The following is a 19,638-nucleotide window of genomic DNA, read 5'->3' as shown; positions in this document are numbered from 1 at the left end:
AAAGCCCTGCCTCCCGCTGTTTGCTTAGAAATTCTAGGGACAATTAGGAGGCCTGCGTCTTGTGACCGTAGCGTACGTATTGGTATGTACGGCAGGACCAACTCGGAAAGATAGGTAGGAGCAAGCCCATGTAACGCTTTATAGGTTAACAGTAAAACCTTGAAATCAGCCCTTGCCTTAACAGGAAGCCAGTGTAGGGAAGCTAGCACTGGAGTAATATGATCAAATTTCTTGGTTCTAGTCAGGATTCTAGCAGCCGTATTTAGCACTAACTGAAGTTTATTTAGTGCTTTATCCGGGTAGCCGGAAAATAGAGCATTGCAGTAGTCTAACCTAGAAGTAACAAATGCATGGATTAATTTTTCTGCATCATTTTTGGACAGAAAATTTCTGATTTTTGCAATGTTACGTAGATGGAAAAAAGCTGTCCTTGAAACAGTCTTGATATGTTCGTCAAAAGAGAGATCAGGGTCAAGAGTAACGCCTAGGTCCTTCACAGTTTTATTTGAGACGACTTTACAACCATCAAGATGAATTGTCAGATTTAACAGAAGATCTCTTTGTTTCTTGGGACCTAGAACAAGCATCTCTGTTTTGTCCGAGTTTAAAAGTAAAAAGTTTTTTGCCATCCACTTTCTTATGTCTGAAACACAGGCTTCTAGCGAGGGCAATTTTGGGGCTTCACCATGCTTCATTGAAATGTACAGCTGTGTGTCATCCGCATAGCAGTGAAAGTTAACATTATGTTTTCGAATAACATCCCCAAGAGGTAAAATATATAGTGAAAACAATAGTGGTCCTAAAACGGAACCTTGAGGAACACCGAAATGTACAGTTGATTTGTCGGAGGACAGACCATTCACAGAGACAAACTGATATCTTTCCGACAGGTAGGATCTAAACCAGGCCAGAACTTGTCCGTGTAGACCAATTTGGGTTTCCAGTCTCTCCAAAAGAATGTGGTGATCGATGGTGTCAAAGGCAGCACTAAGGTCTAGTAGCACGAGGACAGATGCAGAGCCTCGGTCTGATGCCATTAAAAGGTCATTTACCACCTTCACAAGTGCAGTCTCAGTGCTATGATGGGGTCTAAAACCAGACTGAAGCATTTCGTATACATTGTTTGTCTTCAGAAAGGCAGTGAGTTGCTGCGCAACAGCTTTTTCTAAAATTTTTGAGAGGAATGGAAGATTCGATATAGGCCGATAGTTTTTTATATTTTCCGGGTCAAGGTTTGGCTTTTTCAAGAGAGGCTTTATCACTGCCACTTTTAGTGAGTTTGGTACACATCCGGTGGATAGAGAGCTGTTTATTATGTTCAACATAGGAGGGCCAAGCACAGGAAGCAGCTCCTTCAGCAGTTTAGTAGGAATAGGATCCAGTATGCAGCTTCCCTGGGCAGGAGGACTGTGTTGAGATATACTCTGGACAAGATGACCATGTAGAGACATGGAATGATTTATATTGTGCCACAGAAAATGGTTTCACACATGCACACAAGTACGTACACAAGTATGTAAACTTGTTCTATTTTTTGTATTAGCATAGCCACAACTACCCATGTAATTTTGTTGATACTTCCCTAGAGTTAACACCTACAGCAGTCACACTGACAGAGAAACACAGATGACTCAGAGACAGAGATATCACTAGAAGCAGAGAATTAATGTATAATAGAGCTACATCAAAGAAAGACCCAGGCATTGTTAAAGATGTCAAAGGTAATCTATGCTGAGCCAGGCCAAGATAAAGCAAAGCAGTGCGATAAAAACAACAACACAGAGTTACATATGGGGTAAAACAAAACAAAGTAAAAAATACAACAGAAATACATATATATACAGTGTGTGCAAATGTAGCAAGTTATGGAGGTAAGGCAATAAATAGGCTATTGTGCAAAATAATTACAATTAGTATTAACACTGGAATGATAGATGTGCAAGAGATGATGTGCAAATAGAGATACTGGGGTACAAATGAGCAAAATAAATAACAATATAGGGATGAGGTAGTTGGGCGGGCTAATTTCAGATGGGCTGTGTACAGGTGCAGTGATCGGTAAGGTGCTCTGACAACTGATGCTTAAAGTTAGTGAGGGAGATAAGTGTTTCCAGCTTCAGAGATTTTTGCAATTTGTTCCAGTCATTGGCAGCAGAGAACTGGAAGGAATGGCGGCCAAAGGAGGTGTTGGCTTTGGGGATGACCAGTGAGATATACCTGCTGGAGCGCAGACTACGGGTGGGTGTTGCTATGGTGACCAATGAGCTAAGATAAGGCAGGGATTTGCCTAGCAGTGATTTATAGATGGCCTGGAGCCAGTGGGTTTGGCGACGAATATGTAGTGAGGACCAGCCAACAAGAGCGTCCAGGTCACAGTGGTGGGTAGTATATGGGGCTTTGGAGACAAAACTGATGGCACTGTGATAGACTACATCCAATTTGCTGAGTAGAGTGTTGGAGGCTATTTTGTAAATGACATCGCCGAAGTCAAGGATCGGTAGGATAGTCAGTTTTACGAGGGCATGTTTGGCAGCATGAGTGAAGGAGGCTTTGTTGCGAAATAGGAAACCGATTCTGGATTTAACTTTGGATTGGAGATTCTTAATGTGAGTCTGGAAGGAGAGTTTACAGTCTAACCAGACACATAGATATTTGTAGTTGTCCACATACTCTAGGTCAGACCCGTCGAGAGTAGTGATTCTAGTCGGGTGGGCGGGTGCAAGCAGCGTTCGGTTGAAGAGCATGCATTTAGTTTTACTAGTGTTTAAGAGCAGTTGGAGGCTACTGAAGGAGTGTTGTATGGCATTGAAGCTCATTTGGAGGTTTGTTAACACAGTGTCCAATGAAGGGCCAGATGTATACAAAATGGTGTCGTCTGCATAGAGGTGGATCTGAGAGTCACCAGCAGCAAGAGCGACGTCATTGATATACACAGAGAAAAGAGTCGGCCCAAGAATTGAACCCTGTGGCACCCCCATAGAGACTGCCATAGGTCCAGACAACAGGCCATCCGATTTGACACATTGAACTCTATCTGAGAAGTAGTTGGTGAACCAGGCGAGGCAGTCATTTGAGAAACCAAGGCTATTTAGTCTGCCAATAAGAATGCGGTGGTTGACAGAGTCGAAAGCCTTGGCCAGGTCAATGAAAACGGCTGCACAGTACTGTCTATTATCGATCGCGGTTATAATATCGTTTAGGACCTTGAGCGTGGCTGAAGTGCACACATGACCAGCTCGGAAACCGGATTGCATAGCGGAGAAGGTACGGTGGGATGTAAGGTGTGTGTGTTTGTGTGTGTGTGTGTTTGTATGTGTGTGTGTTCCTCTGCAGATGGAAGATCAATACTCTACAGGCTGGGTGCTGTGTGTTCTACAAGTCACTCTCAACATCTCCCTGAGGATGGCTTTGTTTGAGTGAGGATGTGTCACAAATGACACTCTATTAGTGCACTACGTTTGACCATCGTCCATAGGGCTCTGGTCAAAGTAGTGTACTACAGGGAATAGGGTGCCATTTGTGATGCAGATAAATGTATTTCATTATCACACTATAGTTCTGCTCTCACAAAGCAAGGATCACAATTCAAATGAGACTTGACGCTGCATAGCTTGTGGGACCAGTAGTTTGTCAATATTGTTGGCACACACAAGAAAGAATGTCGACATCGTCCACAGAGAACTGAGTAACTACGTTAACTGGTGCCCTTGGCCTTGTGTAAGCCACTGAACATGGTATACAATGGATACACCACAATCAGGTCTGTGTCCCAAATGGAACCCTACCTCTTTAAAGTGCACTACTTTTGACCAGGGCACATAATGCTTTGGTCCAAATGACTGCACTATATAATAAATAGGGTGCCATTTGGGATGCATTCTAGGAGCTTCTCTTTTCTTTCTTTCAGCCCGCTCCAATGAAGAGTTAGAGGACAAGCATGGCTGGAGGGAGTTTACACCATGTTCCTCACACCAGTACTAAGCTATATGGAATTGTTTTAAGAAGGTCGTACCGATAATCATTTTGCTTTTTGATTTCAAATTTTAAAGGAAGTTTGTTCTGAAGTGTCTGTCCTATATCTGAGAGATATAAGAAAGATCAGGAAATATTTATTATTTATTTTTACATGTTCAGTGCATTCGGAAAGTATTCAGACCCCTTCACTTTTTCCACATTGTGTTATGTTACAGCCTTATTCTAAAATTGATTAAATAGTATATTTGTTTCATCAATCTACACACATTACCCCATAATGACAAAGCAAAAACAGGTTTTTAGAAATCTTTGCAAATGTATTAAAAATAAAAAACAGAAATACCTTATCTACATAATTAGTAAGACCCTTTGCTATGAGACTTGAAATTGAGCTCAGGTGCATCCTGTTTCCATTGATCATCCTTGAGATGTATCTACAACTTGATCGGAGTCCACTGGTGGTAAACTCAGCTTATTGGACATGATTTGGAAAGGCACACACCTGTCTATATAAGGTCCCACAGTTGAGAGTTCATGTCAGAGCAAAGACTAAGCTGTGAGCTCGAAGGAATTGTCTATAGAAATCCGAAATAGGATTGTGTCGAGACACAGATCTGGGGAAGGGTAGAAAAACATTCTGCAGCATTGAAGGTCCCCAAGAACACAGTGGCCTCCATCATTCTTAAATGGAAGAAGTTTGGAACCCCCAAGAGTCTTCCTAGAGCTGGCAGCCCAGCCAAATTGAGCAATCGGGGGAGTACTACATATGTCCACAAAGTCATAAAGACCTTCATGTCTGCACATCAGTGGCGGCCGGTGGGAGGAGCTATAGTAGGACAGGCTCATTGTAATGGTTGGAATGGAATTCATGGAACAGAGACAAACATGTGGTTTCCATTTGTTTGATGTGTTTGATACCATTCCATGAACGGTACACACACACACACACACACACACACACACACACACACACACACACACACACACACAAAAACACACACACACGCATGAGAATGTACACAACTCTACCTTGGATCCCCACAGGCCCAATTCATCTAAAAGTGATGCTGCTGAGAAAGAGTTGACGCTCCGCCTTTCTGTCTTTCTGATGCTCCCCTCGACCCCAAGTCAACCACTGCACCGTGTGATCAGTTGTCATGGTCACAGTCTCTCAGGTTGTGTGACTGGTAGTGATGTCACTGGATGATTTCTAGATATTTCTCAGTAATAGGTTTAATTTTAAAATATTGTTGCAGAACCAAGTATCATAATTTCAATAGAATGAAATAGAACATCTTAATTGTCCATTAAAATATTTAATAAAATATATCACATTTGGTAAATATGGAATGATACCAGTCATCAGGATCCGCCATAAAAAAGCCAGACTACGGTTTGCAACTGCACATGGGGACAAATATGTATTATTATTATTATTATTAATATTATTATTATTAAAGTTTGTACTTTTTGGAGAAATGTCCTCTGGTCTGATGAAACAAAAATAGAACTGTTTGGCCATAATGACCATCGTTATGTTTGGAGGAAAAAGGGGGTGCTTGCAAGCCAAAGAACACCATCCCAACCGTGAAGCACGGGGGTGGCAACATCATGCTGTGAGGGTGCTTTGTTGCAGGAGGGACTGGTGCACTTCACAAAATAGATGGCATTATGAGGAAGGAAAATTATGTGGATATATTGAAGCAACATCTCAAGACATCAGTCAGGAAGTTAATGCTTGGTCGCAAATGGGTCTTCCAATTGAACAATGACCCCAAGCATACTTGAAGTTGTGGCAAAATGGCTTAAGGACAAAAAAGTCAAGGTATTGGAGTGGCCATCACAAAGCCCTGACCTCAATCCTATAGAAAATGTGTGGGCAGAACTGAAAAAGCGTGTGTGAGCAAGGAGGCCTACAAACCTGACTCAGTTACACCAGCTCTGTCAGGAGGAATGGGCCAAAATTCACCCAACTTATTGTGGGAAGCTTGTGGAAGGCTACCCAAAACATTTGACCCAAGTCAAACAATTTAAAGGCAACGCTACCAAATACTAATTGAGTGTATGTAAACTTCTGACCCACTGGGAATGTGATGAAAGAAATAAAAGCTGAAATAAATCATTCTCTCTACTATTATTCTGACATTTCACATTCTTACAATAAAGTGGGGATCCTAACTTGGCTAAGGTGTATGTAAACTTCCGACTTCAACTGTAGCCTGAGTGCCAGATATGTTTGTGCTGTCATTGTTTGGCGTGACAGCAATATAGGAGTTAGCAAGACAGTACAAACAGATCTGGGACTCAGGCTAGGAAAGAGCTTAACAGCAGTCAGAGGTCATGAGTGAAGTATCTTAATCACAGCTTGTTAGGTGAAATAATGTATATCAGTACAGTACAAACCTTCTATGTTTAATCACCAATGCATTCCTTCTAAGCTATTCATCACATCCAGATCCAGTTATGAGAAAATAGAACACCACAGACAAGATAACCTTAAAACAACTAAACTAATCAATTTATATACTGTATATACACACCGAAACCCAACAGAGTGAAAATAATTCCAGTCACTCTCACAACCACTCGTGCTTCACGACTCACTCCCAGCATGCACACCGACAAGAGAGAGAGAGAAGGAGGGAAAGAGAGAGAGAGAGAGAGAGAGAGAGAGAGAGAGAGAGAGAGAGAGAGAGAGAGAGAGAGAGAGAATGAAGAGGGAAGTTGTATGCCCTGTAGGCTACAGTATGTGATACAGTATGTTGTCATGGTGACGTTAAACCATTTTATCACAAATCCAGTTGAGTTTCCTGTCACATGGGAAGTCATTCCATGCCTTTAGAGGACGCTGATCTTTGTGTATCTCAGCACAGTCCTCCTCACCATATTCTGGATTGCCACCACCATTATCAGGCTGTGGTTTATACCAGTACCTAAAGGGTTAAATACCGTCAGATATCATGGTTAATACCAGTACCTACAGGGTTAAATACAGTCAGATATCATGGTTAATACCAGTACCTACAGGGTTAAAAACAGTCAGATATCATGGTTAATACCAGTACCTACAGGGTTAAATACAGTCAGATATCATGGTTAATACCAGTACCTACAGGGTTAAAAACAGTCAGATATAATGTTAATACCAGTACCTAAAGGGTTAAATACCGTCAGATATCATGGTTAATACCAGTACCTACAGGGTTAAAAACAGTCAGATATCATGGTTAATACCAGTACTTACAAGGTTAAAAACAGTCAGATATAATGTTAATACCAGTACCTAAAGGGTTAAATACCGTCAGATATCATGGTTAATACCAGTACCTACAGGGTTAAAAACAGTCAGATATCATGGTTAATACCAGTACCTACAGGGTTAAAAACAGTCAGATATCATGGTTAATACCAGTACCTACAGGGTTAAAAACAGTCAGATATCATGGTTAATACCAGTACCTACAGGGTTAAAAACAGTCAGATATCATGGTTAATACCAGTACCTACAGGGTTAAAAACAGTCAGATATCATGGTTAATACCAGTACCTACAGGGTTAAAAACAGTCAGATATCATGGTTAGTACCAGTACCTACAGGGTTAAAAACAGTCAGATATCATGGTTAATACCAGTACCTACAGGGTTAAAAACAGTCAGATATCATGGTTAATACCAGTACCTACAGGGTTAAAAACAGTCAGATATCATGGTTAATACCAGTACCTACAGGGTTAAAAACAGTCAGATATCACGGTTAATACAAGTACCTACAGGGGTAAAAACAGTCAGATATCACAGTTAGAACATCACAGTTCTAAATAATATACAGAAATGTTTCAGCTTAAATTCAACTTTGTTGAGTGCTGCCATCAATGACAATAACCTGTATAGATGAAGGTTGAATGAACTGAACATTGTAGCCTTATTGTCAGAGTAGCTTTCATCTCTTATTCTGTGGTCAGTGTTGGTCCACCAGTTGAGTATGGAGGACCTAGAGTATGAATAACACAGAGAATCTGTCCTACTCCTTCCACTGTGGTCAGTGTTATTAGAGCAGTAATCTCTTACCTTGGGGTGGTCAGTGGGGTGCCGTCCACCCATTTCCAGGTCCCCTCAGTAACAGAGTCAGTCAGACCAATCCAGACTGTGTTGTTGAGGTTGAAGAGAAATGTCTGTTGTTGAGAAAGATAAAGATATACCTATTTGTTTGATCATATCTACCATCTGTACACCCATCTCTCTCTCTCTCTCTCTCTCTCTCTCTCTCTCTCGCTCTCTCTCTCTCTCTGTCTCTCTCTCTCTCTCTCTCTCTCTCTCTCTCTCTCTCTCTCTCTCTCTCTCTCTCTCTCTCTCTCTCTCTCTCTCTCTCTCTCTCTGCTCTCTCTCTCTCTCTCTCTCTCTCTCTCTCTCTCTCTCTCTCAATCTCTCTCTCTCTCTCTCTCTCTCTCTCTCTCTCTCTCTCTCTCTCTCTCTCTCTCTCTCTCTCTCTCTCTCTCACCTGTTCCTTATCTGTGTTTATGATCACCAGGTCTGCTCCTCTCTCCAGACAGTCATTTCTGCTCTCCTTCCAGATTTTAGTCTCAGTAGACAGGAAGTACCAACTGGATTCAAACTTCTGCCAGCCTTCAGGACAGGTTTGTTCTACAAGATGAAAACATGAATTTCCTTCAACTTATCACACTGGACACTTAATGAAAGAATACAGACACACTATAAAGTGTGTGGGATTAATGATAATGTATTACTGTAGGTTTACTCACTGAGATTGGTAAGCCTCCTGTTAAGAATCTCTCTCTCAGTCTGTAGCTGGTCTCTCTCTTTAGTCAGGCTGTTGTAACTGGTCTGTAACTGGTCTCTCTCTTTAGTCAGGTTGTTGTAACTGGTCTGTAACTGGTCTCTCTCTTTAGTCAGGTTGTTGTAACTGGTCTGTAGCTGGTCTCTCTCTGTTGAGTCATGATGACCATTGACTCCATCTGTAAAAGGGAAAAGTTAATCAAACATGTAACTACCACACCATTGATGATTATGTATGATTAAGTAGGCTACTTAAGTCTCATTGACAACATTCTAAACTTACAGTAGACAGACAGGCCTATGATCCCAGCCAGTAGGAGAACACACAGCAGCCCCAGACACACTGCAGCAACTCCAGAGGGTCTCTTCCACCACTGAACATGAACTGAATCACAAATGATTAAAGTAAGAACTTTGGTAATATGTTTTACTGTATCATCCAGGATTGGGACAAATAAAGATATAGTACTACAGGGTAATCTCACCTTTAATGTGTGTGTTTAATTTGTGTGTGTGTGTGTGTGTGTGTGTGTGTGTGTGTGTGTGTGGTGTGTGTGTGTGTGTGTGTGTGTGTGTGTGTGTGTGCGTGCGTGCAATCTTACCTGAAGCAACAACTCCATCTCTTGGACTGGGCTTGAACGCTTTTACGTTGCCATATAATTGGTCATCAATGTCCGTGTTATTCATTGCATCAGGCTCATAGTCTACGAATTCGTCTGAGTTTTCATAGTCTCCCTCTGACATCTTAACACACTTGTGGTCAAATACAGTAACTTCTACTTCTAACCTCAGCTCTAATGTACGTCTGTGCCTGTGTCTTCTCCCTGGACTGATCGGTGTCTGTGTGACTTATGGTAGTGACACTATTTTTAAAACTGTCAACCACAGTGAAGGGGGAACTGTCCAATCAACACAACACTGGCTACCACGTGACTTGCACCAGCCTTAGTTTCTAATCTAAACATGGTTGTTTCTCATCCGTTTTAAATTATTCAAGATATAATTGAAGTGATCATCTATTTTAGCAGATAAAAAATTGGACATAGATCTTAGAGCATTACTGAGGCTTTGACATCCCAGCCTTCATGAGGAGGTCACGTTATGGCTTGTACTCTGTGACTGGCCATCGATGGCCATATAGGGACCTGTTTTTCTATGTATGCTGTCTGTGTGTGACATCAGCGTGAGGAGTTCTTCAGAGGTGGTGGGGGAAATATATGTCTGCATCTTTAACAGTGGTTTAAAAGGGGAACTCTACGTGTGTGTGTATGTGATGTGTGTGTGTGTGAGTGTGTGTGGATGCTTGAGTGCCTGCATATGTGGCTAATTTTTATTAACCATGATATCTGACAGTATTTAACCCTGTAGGTAGTGGTATTAACCATGATATCTGACTGCTTTTAACCCTGTAGGTACTGGTATTGACCATGATATCTGACTGTTTTTAACCCTGTAGGTACTTGTATTAACCATGATATCTGACTGTTTTTAACCCTGTAGGTACTGGTATTAACCATGATATCTGACTGTTTTTAACCCTGTAGGTACTTGTATTAACCATGATATCTGACTGTTTTTAACCCTCTAGGTACTGGTATTAACCATGCTATCAGATGGGTTTTAATCCTGTAGGTACTGGTATCAACCATGATATCTGACTGTTTTTAACCCTGTAGGTTCTGGTTTGACAAACTGCCTGATAATGCAGGTCCTACTGGGGATGAGGACCGTGCTGAGATATACAAAGATACGCGTTCTCTAAAGGCATGGAATGACATGTCATGTGACAGCAAACTCAACTGGATTTGTGAGAAAGTGGTTTAACATCACCATGACAACATACTGTAATAATACAGTAGCCTACAGTGCACACAACTTCCTCCCTTTCTCTCTCCCTCTCTCTCTCTCTCGCTTTCTCTCTTTGTCTGTCTCTCTGTCTCTCTCTCTGTCTATCTCTCTCTCTCTCTCTTTCTCTCTTTCTCTGTCTCTCTCTCTCTTGCTCTCTCTCTCTCTCTCTCTCTCTCTCTCTCTCTCTCTCTCTCTCTCTCTCTCTCTCTCTCTCTCTCTCTCTCTCTCTCTCTCTCTGTCTCTCTCTCTCTCTCTGTCTCTCTCTCTCTGTCTCTCTCTCTCTCTCTCTCTCTGTCTCTCTCTCTCTGTCTCTCTCTCTCTGTCTCTCTCTCTCTTTCTCTCTCTCTCTCTCTCAAACCTACAAACACACTTATTGTTGTATTGCTGCGCCACTCACAGATGTAGGATCTTATTTTGATCACTCTTTTAATGCTGAGAATTTTCCTGAACAGCAGGAAATGCAAACTTTTAGTGTATTCAAGGTTTAAAAAGGTTTCTAAAGTTTGTAATTTCCACGTTGAAATTAAGGACTTGAAATTGTAATTTCCTGTTGCTGCAGGACTATTTTCCTGTTATAGCAAACTGGCTCAAATTAAGATCCTACATCTGTATATTTTGCAGTGTGTCTGGGGCTGCCCTGTGTTCGATCATAGGCCTTTCTGTCAACTGTGAATTTGTGTATATATGTTCATTGCTTGTCAACTAGTTGTAAGAAGTGCTGGTTGCTAGGCCTATTTACCTATTTATGTAAATAAGGTATTTTCATATGTAAATGTCATTAACTAACAAATAGTAATCATTGTTGATGACCCACTCTTGATGATGGTATCTACATCTTACAGAGTGTGGCTTTAAAGCTGAAAAAACATAGGACTATGTCTATAATTGAGGAGGATGTTTGTACCACAGTGTCTGACTGTCTGGTTCTCTGTGTTGTTTAGGTACTGGGGGGCAGGACAGCCTGATAATGGTGGTCAGTTCTCTGGGCAGGAGTTCTCTGTTGATATATACTATGGACAAGATTACTCTGTAAAGACATGGAATGGTGACAATTATTTCAAAAAACATAACTGGATCTGTGCGATAATTGTTTAACAGTTGCCTACTGTAACAATGTTCTCTCTCTCTCTCTCTCTCTCGTAGTTATTGTGTTGATGGTGGGATACAGTACTGAATGGTTAAGTGATGATTCCACCTAGTGGTTAAAGTGAGAGATGAACTCACCATAGAGTTGAAATAGTGGTATTACAGACTTGCCTACGGGCTCTTTCTCAATTCATCTTTCCTTGGTTCTTTCTCACGTCCTCTCTCCTCCCCTCCTTCTCAAAACACATTGAAGAATACAATCCTAGGGGAGGGACCTTGGACCTTATCCTCTAATAGGGTTGAGAAGGAGGATAGGACGAATGGAGATAGAAGGAGAGGAGAGGAAAAGAGAGGAGATAGGAGGAGAGGAGATAGGATGAGATGAGATAGGACAAGAGGAGAGGAGATAGAATGAGAGGAGAGGAGATAGGAGGAGAGGAGAGGATATACGAGGAGAGGACATAGGAGGAGAGGAGATAGGAGGAGAGGAGAGGAGATAGCAGGAGAGGAGATGAGGAGAGGAGAGGAAAGGAGAGGAGATAGGAGGAGAGGAGATATGAAGAGAGGAGATAGGAGGAGAGGAGATAGGACGAGAGGAGAGGAGATAGGATGAGAGGAGAGGAGATAGGAGGAGAGGAGAGGAAAGGAGAGGAGATAGGAGGAGAGGAGATAGGAGGAGAGGAGAGGAGATGGGAAGAGAAGAGATGGGAGGAGAGGAGAGGAGATGGGAGGAGAGGCGATAGGAGGAGAGGAGATAGGAGGATAGGAGATAGGAGGAGAGGAATCTAGGAAAGACTAATTGAGATAGAGCCTTAGTGTCAAAGAGACATAGAGGAGGAAGAAGAACATTACGAGAATGAGGAAGAGAGAAAAAACAAATAATAGTTGTGTTTAGATTTAGAGGAGAGGATGTAGACATACTGTACTCTGGAAAATGACTCTTCATTATTTTATTACAAACATGTCATGTGATTTGCCATAGGCTTATGCTTCGTACAAAAAAAAAGTGGGACCAATTATTAACCTATGCTTATCACTTTAATAATAAGAATAACAAAGTCACATATTAATAAATGAAGGAACAATGTCCTTTAACAAGGTCTACCAGCTTCCTGATTGTATGTGATTGGATACTTAAAACAGTGTGACCTGGACACACACAGAGGGCAGAACAGTACTGAGAGGGCACTCACACACACACTAAAAAAACGATGCTAATGATAGGTGAGAGTGACTCCCAATCTTCACTGTACAAGGGACAACGTGTAGGTGACCAATGGTAACACAATGCTCCATGCACCAGTGGACCTGCCTGCTACATACCCACTCACTCATGCATGGTGTCTAATGGGGTCTCCACCCGCTCCCTCTCTGTTCTCTGTCTGTGGCCCACAGCAGGTGACAGGATGTTTCAAGGCTCTATCCACCAATAAGAAGGAGACTTGATATGTGTCCCAAATGGCACCATATTCTCTATATAGTGCACTACATAGGGAAATAGGGTGTACTTAGGGACGCAGGCTTGTAGACCAGACAGTTGTTTGTGATGTCCTCTCCATTCCTTGTTCATTCTGTTCCATGTCATCTTTCTTCCTATTTTGAATGTTTTTGGAAGGTTATTTATGATCCAACCTGTCACCACAAAGAGGAAGGTAACAAGATATGAGTTTTGCATGGGCTGCATCTCAATCCACTGCACCCGCCGATGTCGCCCTTCCGCATCTGCCGTTTGTCAGACCGTGAGACAATCCGAAAATCGGTCTTCTCACGAAAACATCAGTAGCGTCCGAACGGTTCGGTCTACACCTCTTTGGAAAGATGACTCTCATGAGCACGTACATGTTGGTTGATTTGCTCTGTGTCTCCCACAAGCCTCACAAGCCTTGTCTGAAGGCAGCCCGGTACAATTCTGTAAAAATTATGTAAGAACACTGAGAATACAAAACATTAAGGACACCTTCCTAATATTGAGTTGCACCACCCACACCCCTTTTGCCCTCAGGACAGCCTCAATTCATTGAGGTGTGGACTCTACAAGGTGTTGAAAGTGTTCCACAGGGATGCCGGCCCATGTTGACTCCAATGCTTCCAACAGTTGTGTCAAGTTGGCTGGATGTCGTTTGGGTGGTGGGCCATTCTTGATACACACTGTTGAGCGTGAAAAACCCAGCAGCGTTGCAGTTCTTGGCACAAACCGGTGAGCCTGGCACCTACTACCATACCCCCTTCAAAGGTTTAAATATTTTGTCTTGCCCATTTACCCTCTGAATGGCACACATACACAATCAATTGTCTCAAGTCTTCAAAATCCTTCTTTAACTTTTCTCCTCCCCTTCATCTACACTGATTGAAGTGGATTGAACAGATTACATCACTAAGAGATAATAGCATTCACCTGGATTCAACTAGTCAGTATATGTCAGGGAAGGTGCAGGTGTTCATAATTGTTTGTACACTCAGTGTACATTTTTTAACTCATACAGTGGCTTGCGAAAGTATTCCCCCCCTTGGCATTTTTCCTATTTTGTTGCCTTACAACCTGGAATTAAAAATGATTTTTTTTTGGGGGGGGGGGGGTTGTATCATTTGATTTACACAACATGCCTACCACTTTAAAGATGCAAAATATTTTTTTGTGTGAAACAAACTGAAAACTTGAGCGTGCATAACTATTCACCCCCCAAAGTCAATACTTTGTAGAGCCACCTTTTGCAGCAATTACATCTGCAAGTCTCTTGGTGTATGTCTCTATAAGCTTGGCACATCTAGCCATTTTTGCCCATTCTTCAAGGCAAAACTGCTCCACCTCCTTCAAGTTGGATGGGTTCCGCTGGTGTACAGCAATCTTTAAGATTCTCAATTGGACTGAGGTCTGGGCTTTGACTAGGCCATTCCAAGGTGTGTGTGTGTGTGTGTGTTTATGTGTGTGAGTGGGTGTGTGTGTGTTCTCACATCAGTGTGTGTCTCCTCAGGACCTGATGATTCAGGGAGAAGACTCTACAGGATGGGTGCTGTGAGATTTGGGATGCTGTGTGTTCTACAAGTCACTCTCAACATCTCCCTGAGACTAGTCTGTGAGTGTATTGTTATCTAATCATTACACTATATCAGACTTTCACTACAAGGTCCTAAATTCAGATTAATGTTGTTATCTGTGTAACTAACTTCCTCCTCTGTTAGACATTAAGGAACTTGCAAAGCACATCCAAGATAATCTGTCCACTTTTAGCAGACTGTCTAGCAATGTTACCTCTAACAATTTGGGGCACTGAGCAAATTTTAGGTATAGTGAGCGGAAACTTCCGCCGTGCGTTTACAGTGAACACTGAGGCTGTACCCTTACAGTTTTAGACAGGAGCCAATAGGCTATTGTGGCTATTTGAGTATTATGTAGGCCTACCAACAAAACCAATGGAGCACATCCCATAATATGTTCACAATGAAAAAACATTTGATTTCTATGATATAGCCTACAGTAGCCTATAGGTGGTGTTCAATGCAGGCTTACATTGCATGAGACTTTTAAAAACGTTTTTACATTATGAATGGCTTGACATTAATTGCAAGACACCACTTTACAAAATATATTTAATTATTATTACCATACAGAGACTTAGACAGTGTAGGCTACCCCTCTGCCATTTGGCTTATTTGCATATTCAAGCCTGTCTCAAAATACAACACTGCCCGTTTAATTAAGACATAAGCGTTTTACCTGACTGGATTTTCAAAGACAGCTTGAAATGTAGCCTACATGTTTTGTGCTCTTGTAGGAAGCAGTAACTCCCCATTGCTGACCTATACTTATGTATACCTGGGCTAATAACTCGCTAATGTGGTGGTGTCCGAGACAACGATGCTGATCTATGCTGTGATGATAAGAAGTCCGCTTACACTGTACTTTGATTATAAAGGTTTATTATTTCAAAGTATTCCAGTATCAATTTACAGACATCTGCAGATATCTGGAGAACAACGGCCCAATCTCAAATATGATTATTCAGGCCTACATTGCATGAGACTTTGAAAAACGTTTTTACATTATGAAGAGCTTGACATTAATTCATGATTTTTTACTTGGTCTGTAACACCATGGGTCAAATACATTACTATAAATTGCATTGTATTGTGTTGTATTATGCAAGACACCACTTTACAAAATATATGTAATTATTATTACCATACAGAGAATTACACAGTGTAGGCTACCCCTCTGCCATTTGGCTTATTTGCATATTCAACCCTGTCTCAAAATACAACACTGCCCCTTTAATTAAGACATAACCGTTGTACCTGACTGGATTTTCAAAGACGGCTTGAAATGTAGCCTACATGTTTTGTGCTCTTGTAGGAAGCAGTAACTCCCCATTGCTGACCTATACTTATGTATACCTGGGCTAATAACTCGCTAACTAGCAAAGAATATCAACCACTGTGCACACGCGCGGCTCTGTGTTCTAATCTGAACTGATCTGAAAAACATATTCACTCGTCGATAATTGAAAGACCGCTCTTGGGCAACTCCCGCCAATAGAATTATACTCCGTTGCGCTCTGGCTCTGCCTACAACACAATCACAGACTCAATCTTGAAAAGTTAGATATGTTTTGGTTTGTTGCATTGAAAAGGGGCTGATATAATATTGATTGTATTGCAGAAAAAACGTTGATCTACATAGTTCAAACTAATGGGGTGAACTCAGTGAAGTTCAATCTCTTGTATCTCTGCACGGCATGGTAATTATTCTGCGCGGCAGTCCTCGAGGAAGTGCGTGGCCGCACACTCGCGCAGTTTAGAGGGAACATTGCTGTCTACACTGTCTGTTTTTAAGGACAAAACCTAAAACTGACCTTACCTTAACCCTAACCTTCACCTAATTTTAACTAATTCAGAAACTGAACAGATTAAAAATGTATAATTGAAGTTTAAAATGAAGCCTTTTTCTTTACAGATGTCCTGTTGTACTTGTGGTGACCTTAAATCCATGGATGAAAAGTGGTCTGTGTTTTTAGGACAGATGCAGTACACCTGGCCTACATAGAATGTGAATAATGACATTAAGGGTACGTCTCAAATGGCACCCTATCTCACACACAAACACACACACGCACACACACAAATACACACGCACACACACAATTTTTTGTGTGAGCATATGAATAAATTCCTTCTTATCAGCATCCTGTGTGTTGAGAGTTATATTTCACACACCATTAGACATAACATGAGGTCAGTACATTACTCACAACATGAGGTCAGTACATTAGACACAACATGAGGTCAGTACATTAGACACAACATGAGGTCAGTACATTAGACACAACATAAAATCAGTACATTAGACACAACATGAGGTCAGTACATTAGACACAACATGAGGTCAGTACATTAGACACAACATGAGGTCAGTACATTAGACACAACATGAGGTCAGTACATTAGACACAACATGAGGTCAGTACATTAGACACAACATGAGGTCAGTACATTAGACACAACATGAGGTCAGTACATTAGACACAACATGAGGTCAGTACATTAGACACAACATGAGGTCGGTACATTAGACAAAACATGAGGTCAGTACATTAGACACAACATGAGGTCAGTACATTAGACACAACATGAGGTCAGTACATTAGACACAACATGAGGTCAATACAGTAGACACAACATGAGGTCAGTACATTAGACACAACATGAGGTCAGTACATTAGACACAACATGAGGTCAGTACATTAGACACAACATGAGGTCAGTACAGTAGATACAACATGAGGTCAGTACATTAGACACAACATGAGGTCAATACATTAGACACAACATGAGGTCAGTACATTAGACACAACATGAGGTCAGTACATTAGACACAACATGAGGTCAGTACATTAGATACAACATGAGGTCAGTACATTAGACACAACATGAGGTCAGTACAGTAGACTCCTGATATAAGTAAGTCCGTAGTACTCAGGAATTAGATATAAAGATGAACAGGAGAAGAAAATGTCCCAACCTCAACCACAATTGTTACTCTTTAATCATCTTCCTCTTTTAACATTTCCCTTTTATTCCGGGTATAACATCATAAACAGTTAGTCACAGACTCAGAGCAGGGACAGATAGAGACACAGACACAGGGTCAACGATAGGACCAGAACCTGAATATAGACAGAAAACACAGTAAGTTGTTGGAGATGTCTGAGGCCATCTATGCCACCCTGAGAGATGGTGAGACCAGCACCAAGAGAGACACATTTTTGGTTGTTTTGGCTCTGTACTCCAGCACTTTGGATTTGAAATGATACAATGACTATGAGGTTAAAGTGCAGACTGATTTCATTTTAGGGTATTTTCATCCATATCAGGTGAACCTTCCAGAAATGACAGCCATTTTTGTACATAGTCCCCCATTTTAGTGGACCAAAAGTATTGGGACAAATTCACTTATATGTGTATTAAAGTTACAGACTCACAAATATCATACCCTCAAGACCTGATAACCTCTCACCATTACAATAACAGGAGAGGTTAGCGTGTCTTGGGGGTATGATATTTGTGCATCTTTAACTTTCTCACTCATCATTAATCACAATTCATTCAGCACTATCTGTCATCATGGTAGCGTCCACATTAAGTATAAGTTTTTAGAAACATATTCCATTGTTATTTACAATAGAAGTGACTCCAAAATGACATTCTTTACCATTCATTTCTATTGGGCACATAACCATCTGAAACACAACCAAAACAAACAGCAAATGCATCCAACAAGTTTGTAGAGTCACAAGCTTGATGTGGTCATTGCGTGCTAAGAATATGGTACCAAATACTAAACTTTGACTACTTTAATTCACATATAATTGAATTTATCCCAATACATTTGGTCCACTAAAATGGGGGGACTATGTAAAAAGAACGGCTGTCATTTCTAAACGGTTCACCCGATGTGGATGAAAATGATCTACAATGAAAGCTGTCAGCCTGCACTTTAACCTCATAGTCATTATCATGTCAAATCCAAAGTGCTGGAGTACAGAGCCAAAACAACCAAATGTGTCAATACCTTTGGAGCTTCATGTATATATATAGATATCTTTCTCAACAACAGGAGTTTCTCTTCAATCTCAACAAGAGAGTCTGGATTGGTCTGACTGACAGAGAGACAGAGGGGACCTGGAAATGGGTGGATGGAACAACACTGACCACAGAGTAAGAGAAGATAACTACTCTGACAACAAGGCTCCAATATTCAGTTCATTCAACCTTTATATATATATACAGTTTTTAACCCTGTAGGTACTGGTATTAACCATGATATCTGACGGTATTTAACCATGTAGGTACTGGTATTAACCATGATATCTGATGGTTTTTAACCCTGTAGGTACTGGTATTAACCATTACATTTACATTTACGTCATTTAGCAGACGCTCTTATCCAGAGCGACTTACAAATAGGTGCATTCACCTTATAGCCAGTAGTACAACCACTTTACAATGTTATTTTTTTTATTTTTTTTTATTTTTTAGGGGGGTGGTTGGGGTCCCAGGGGGGGGGGGGGGGGTGGTTGGGGTCCCGGGGAGGGGGGGGGGGTGGTTGGGGTCCCAGGGGGGGGTTGGGGTCCCAGGTATTCCTTAAAGAGGTGGGGTTTCAAATGTCTCCGGAAGGTGGTGAGTGACTCCGCTGTCCTGGCGTCGTGATATCCATGATATCTTACTGTTTTTAACCCTGTAGGTACTGGTATGACCCACAGCCTGATAATGCAGGTCCTACTGGGGAGGACTGTGCTGAGATAAACAACGATCAGCGTCCTCTAAAAGCATGGAATGATTTTCCATGTAACAGGAGACTCAACTGGATTTGTGAGAAAGTGGTTTAACATCACCATGACAACATAATGTAACACACACAGTAGGCTACAGTGCACACAA

General features: G+C 41.4%; 2 protein-coding genes across 2 annotated transcripts in view; one reads left to right on the top strand and one right to left on the bottom strand.

Moving 5' to 3' along the window:
- The window catches only part of LOC311110201 (uncharacterized protein), a gene marked incomplete at both ends in the record, with an annotated part of 397,005 nt that overhangs the window by 331,920 nt on the left and 45,447 nt on the right, over window positions 1–19,638 (top strand). The gene's annotated exons all lie outside the window — the stretch shown is intronic.
- LOC311110134 (uncharacterized protein) lies at window positions 1,605–9,456 on the bottom strand (the record flags this gene model as incomplete). The annotated part of the gene is made up of 7 exons (XM_084188698.1): window positions 1,605–1,609; window positions 6,793–6,908; window positions 8,044–8,147; window positions 8,474–8,616; window positions 8,736–8,948; window positions 9,053–9,154; window positions 9,372–9,456. The coding sequence occupies 7 exons, from the start codon at window positions 9,454–9,456 to the stop codon at window positions 1,605–1,607; spliced, it is 768 nt and encodes a 255-aa protein (XP_084044824.1).

This window comes from Coregonus lavaretus, assembly GCF_964263955.1.
Source record: "Coregonus lavaretus genome assembly, contig: SUPER_35_unloc_2, whole genome shotgun sequence".
NCBI classification, from domain to species: Eukaryota; Metazoa; Chordata; class Actinopteri; order Salmoniformes; family Salmonidae; genus Coregonus; species Coregonus lavaretus.
Note: the sequence above shows the minus strand (reverse complement) of the source record. Positions and strands in the feature narration are given on the sequence as shown.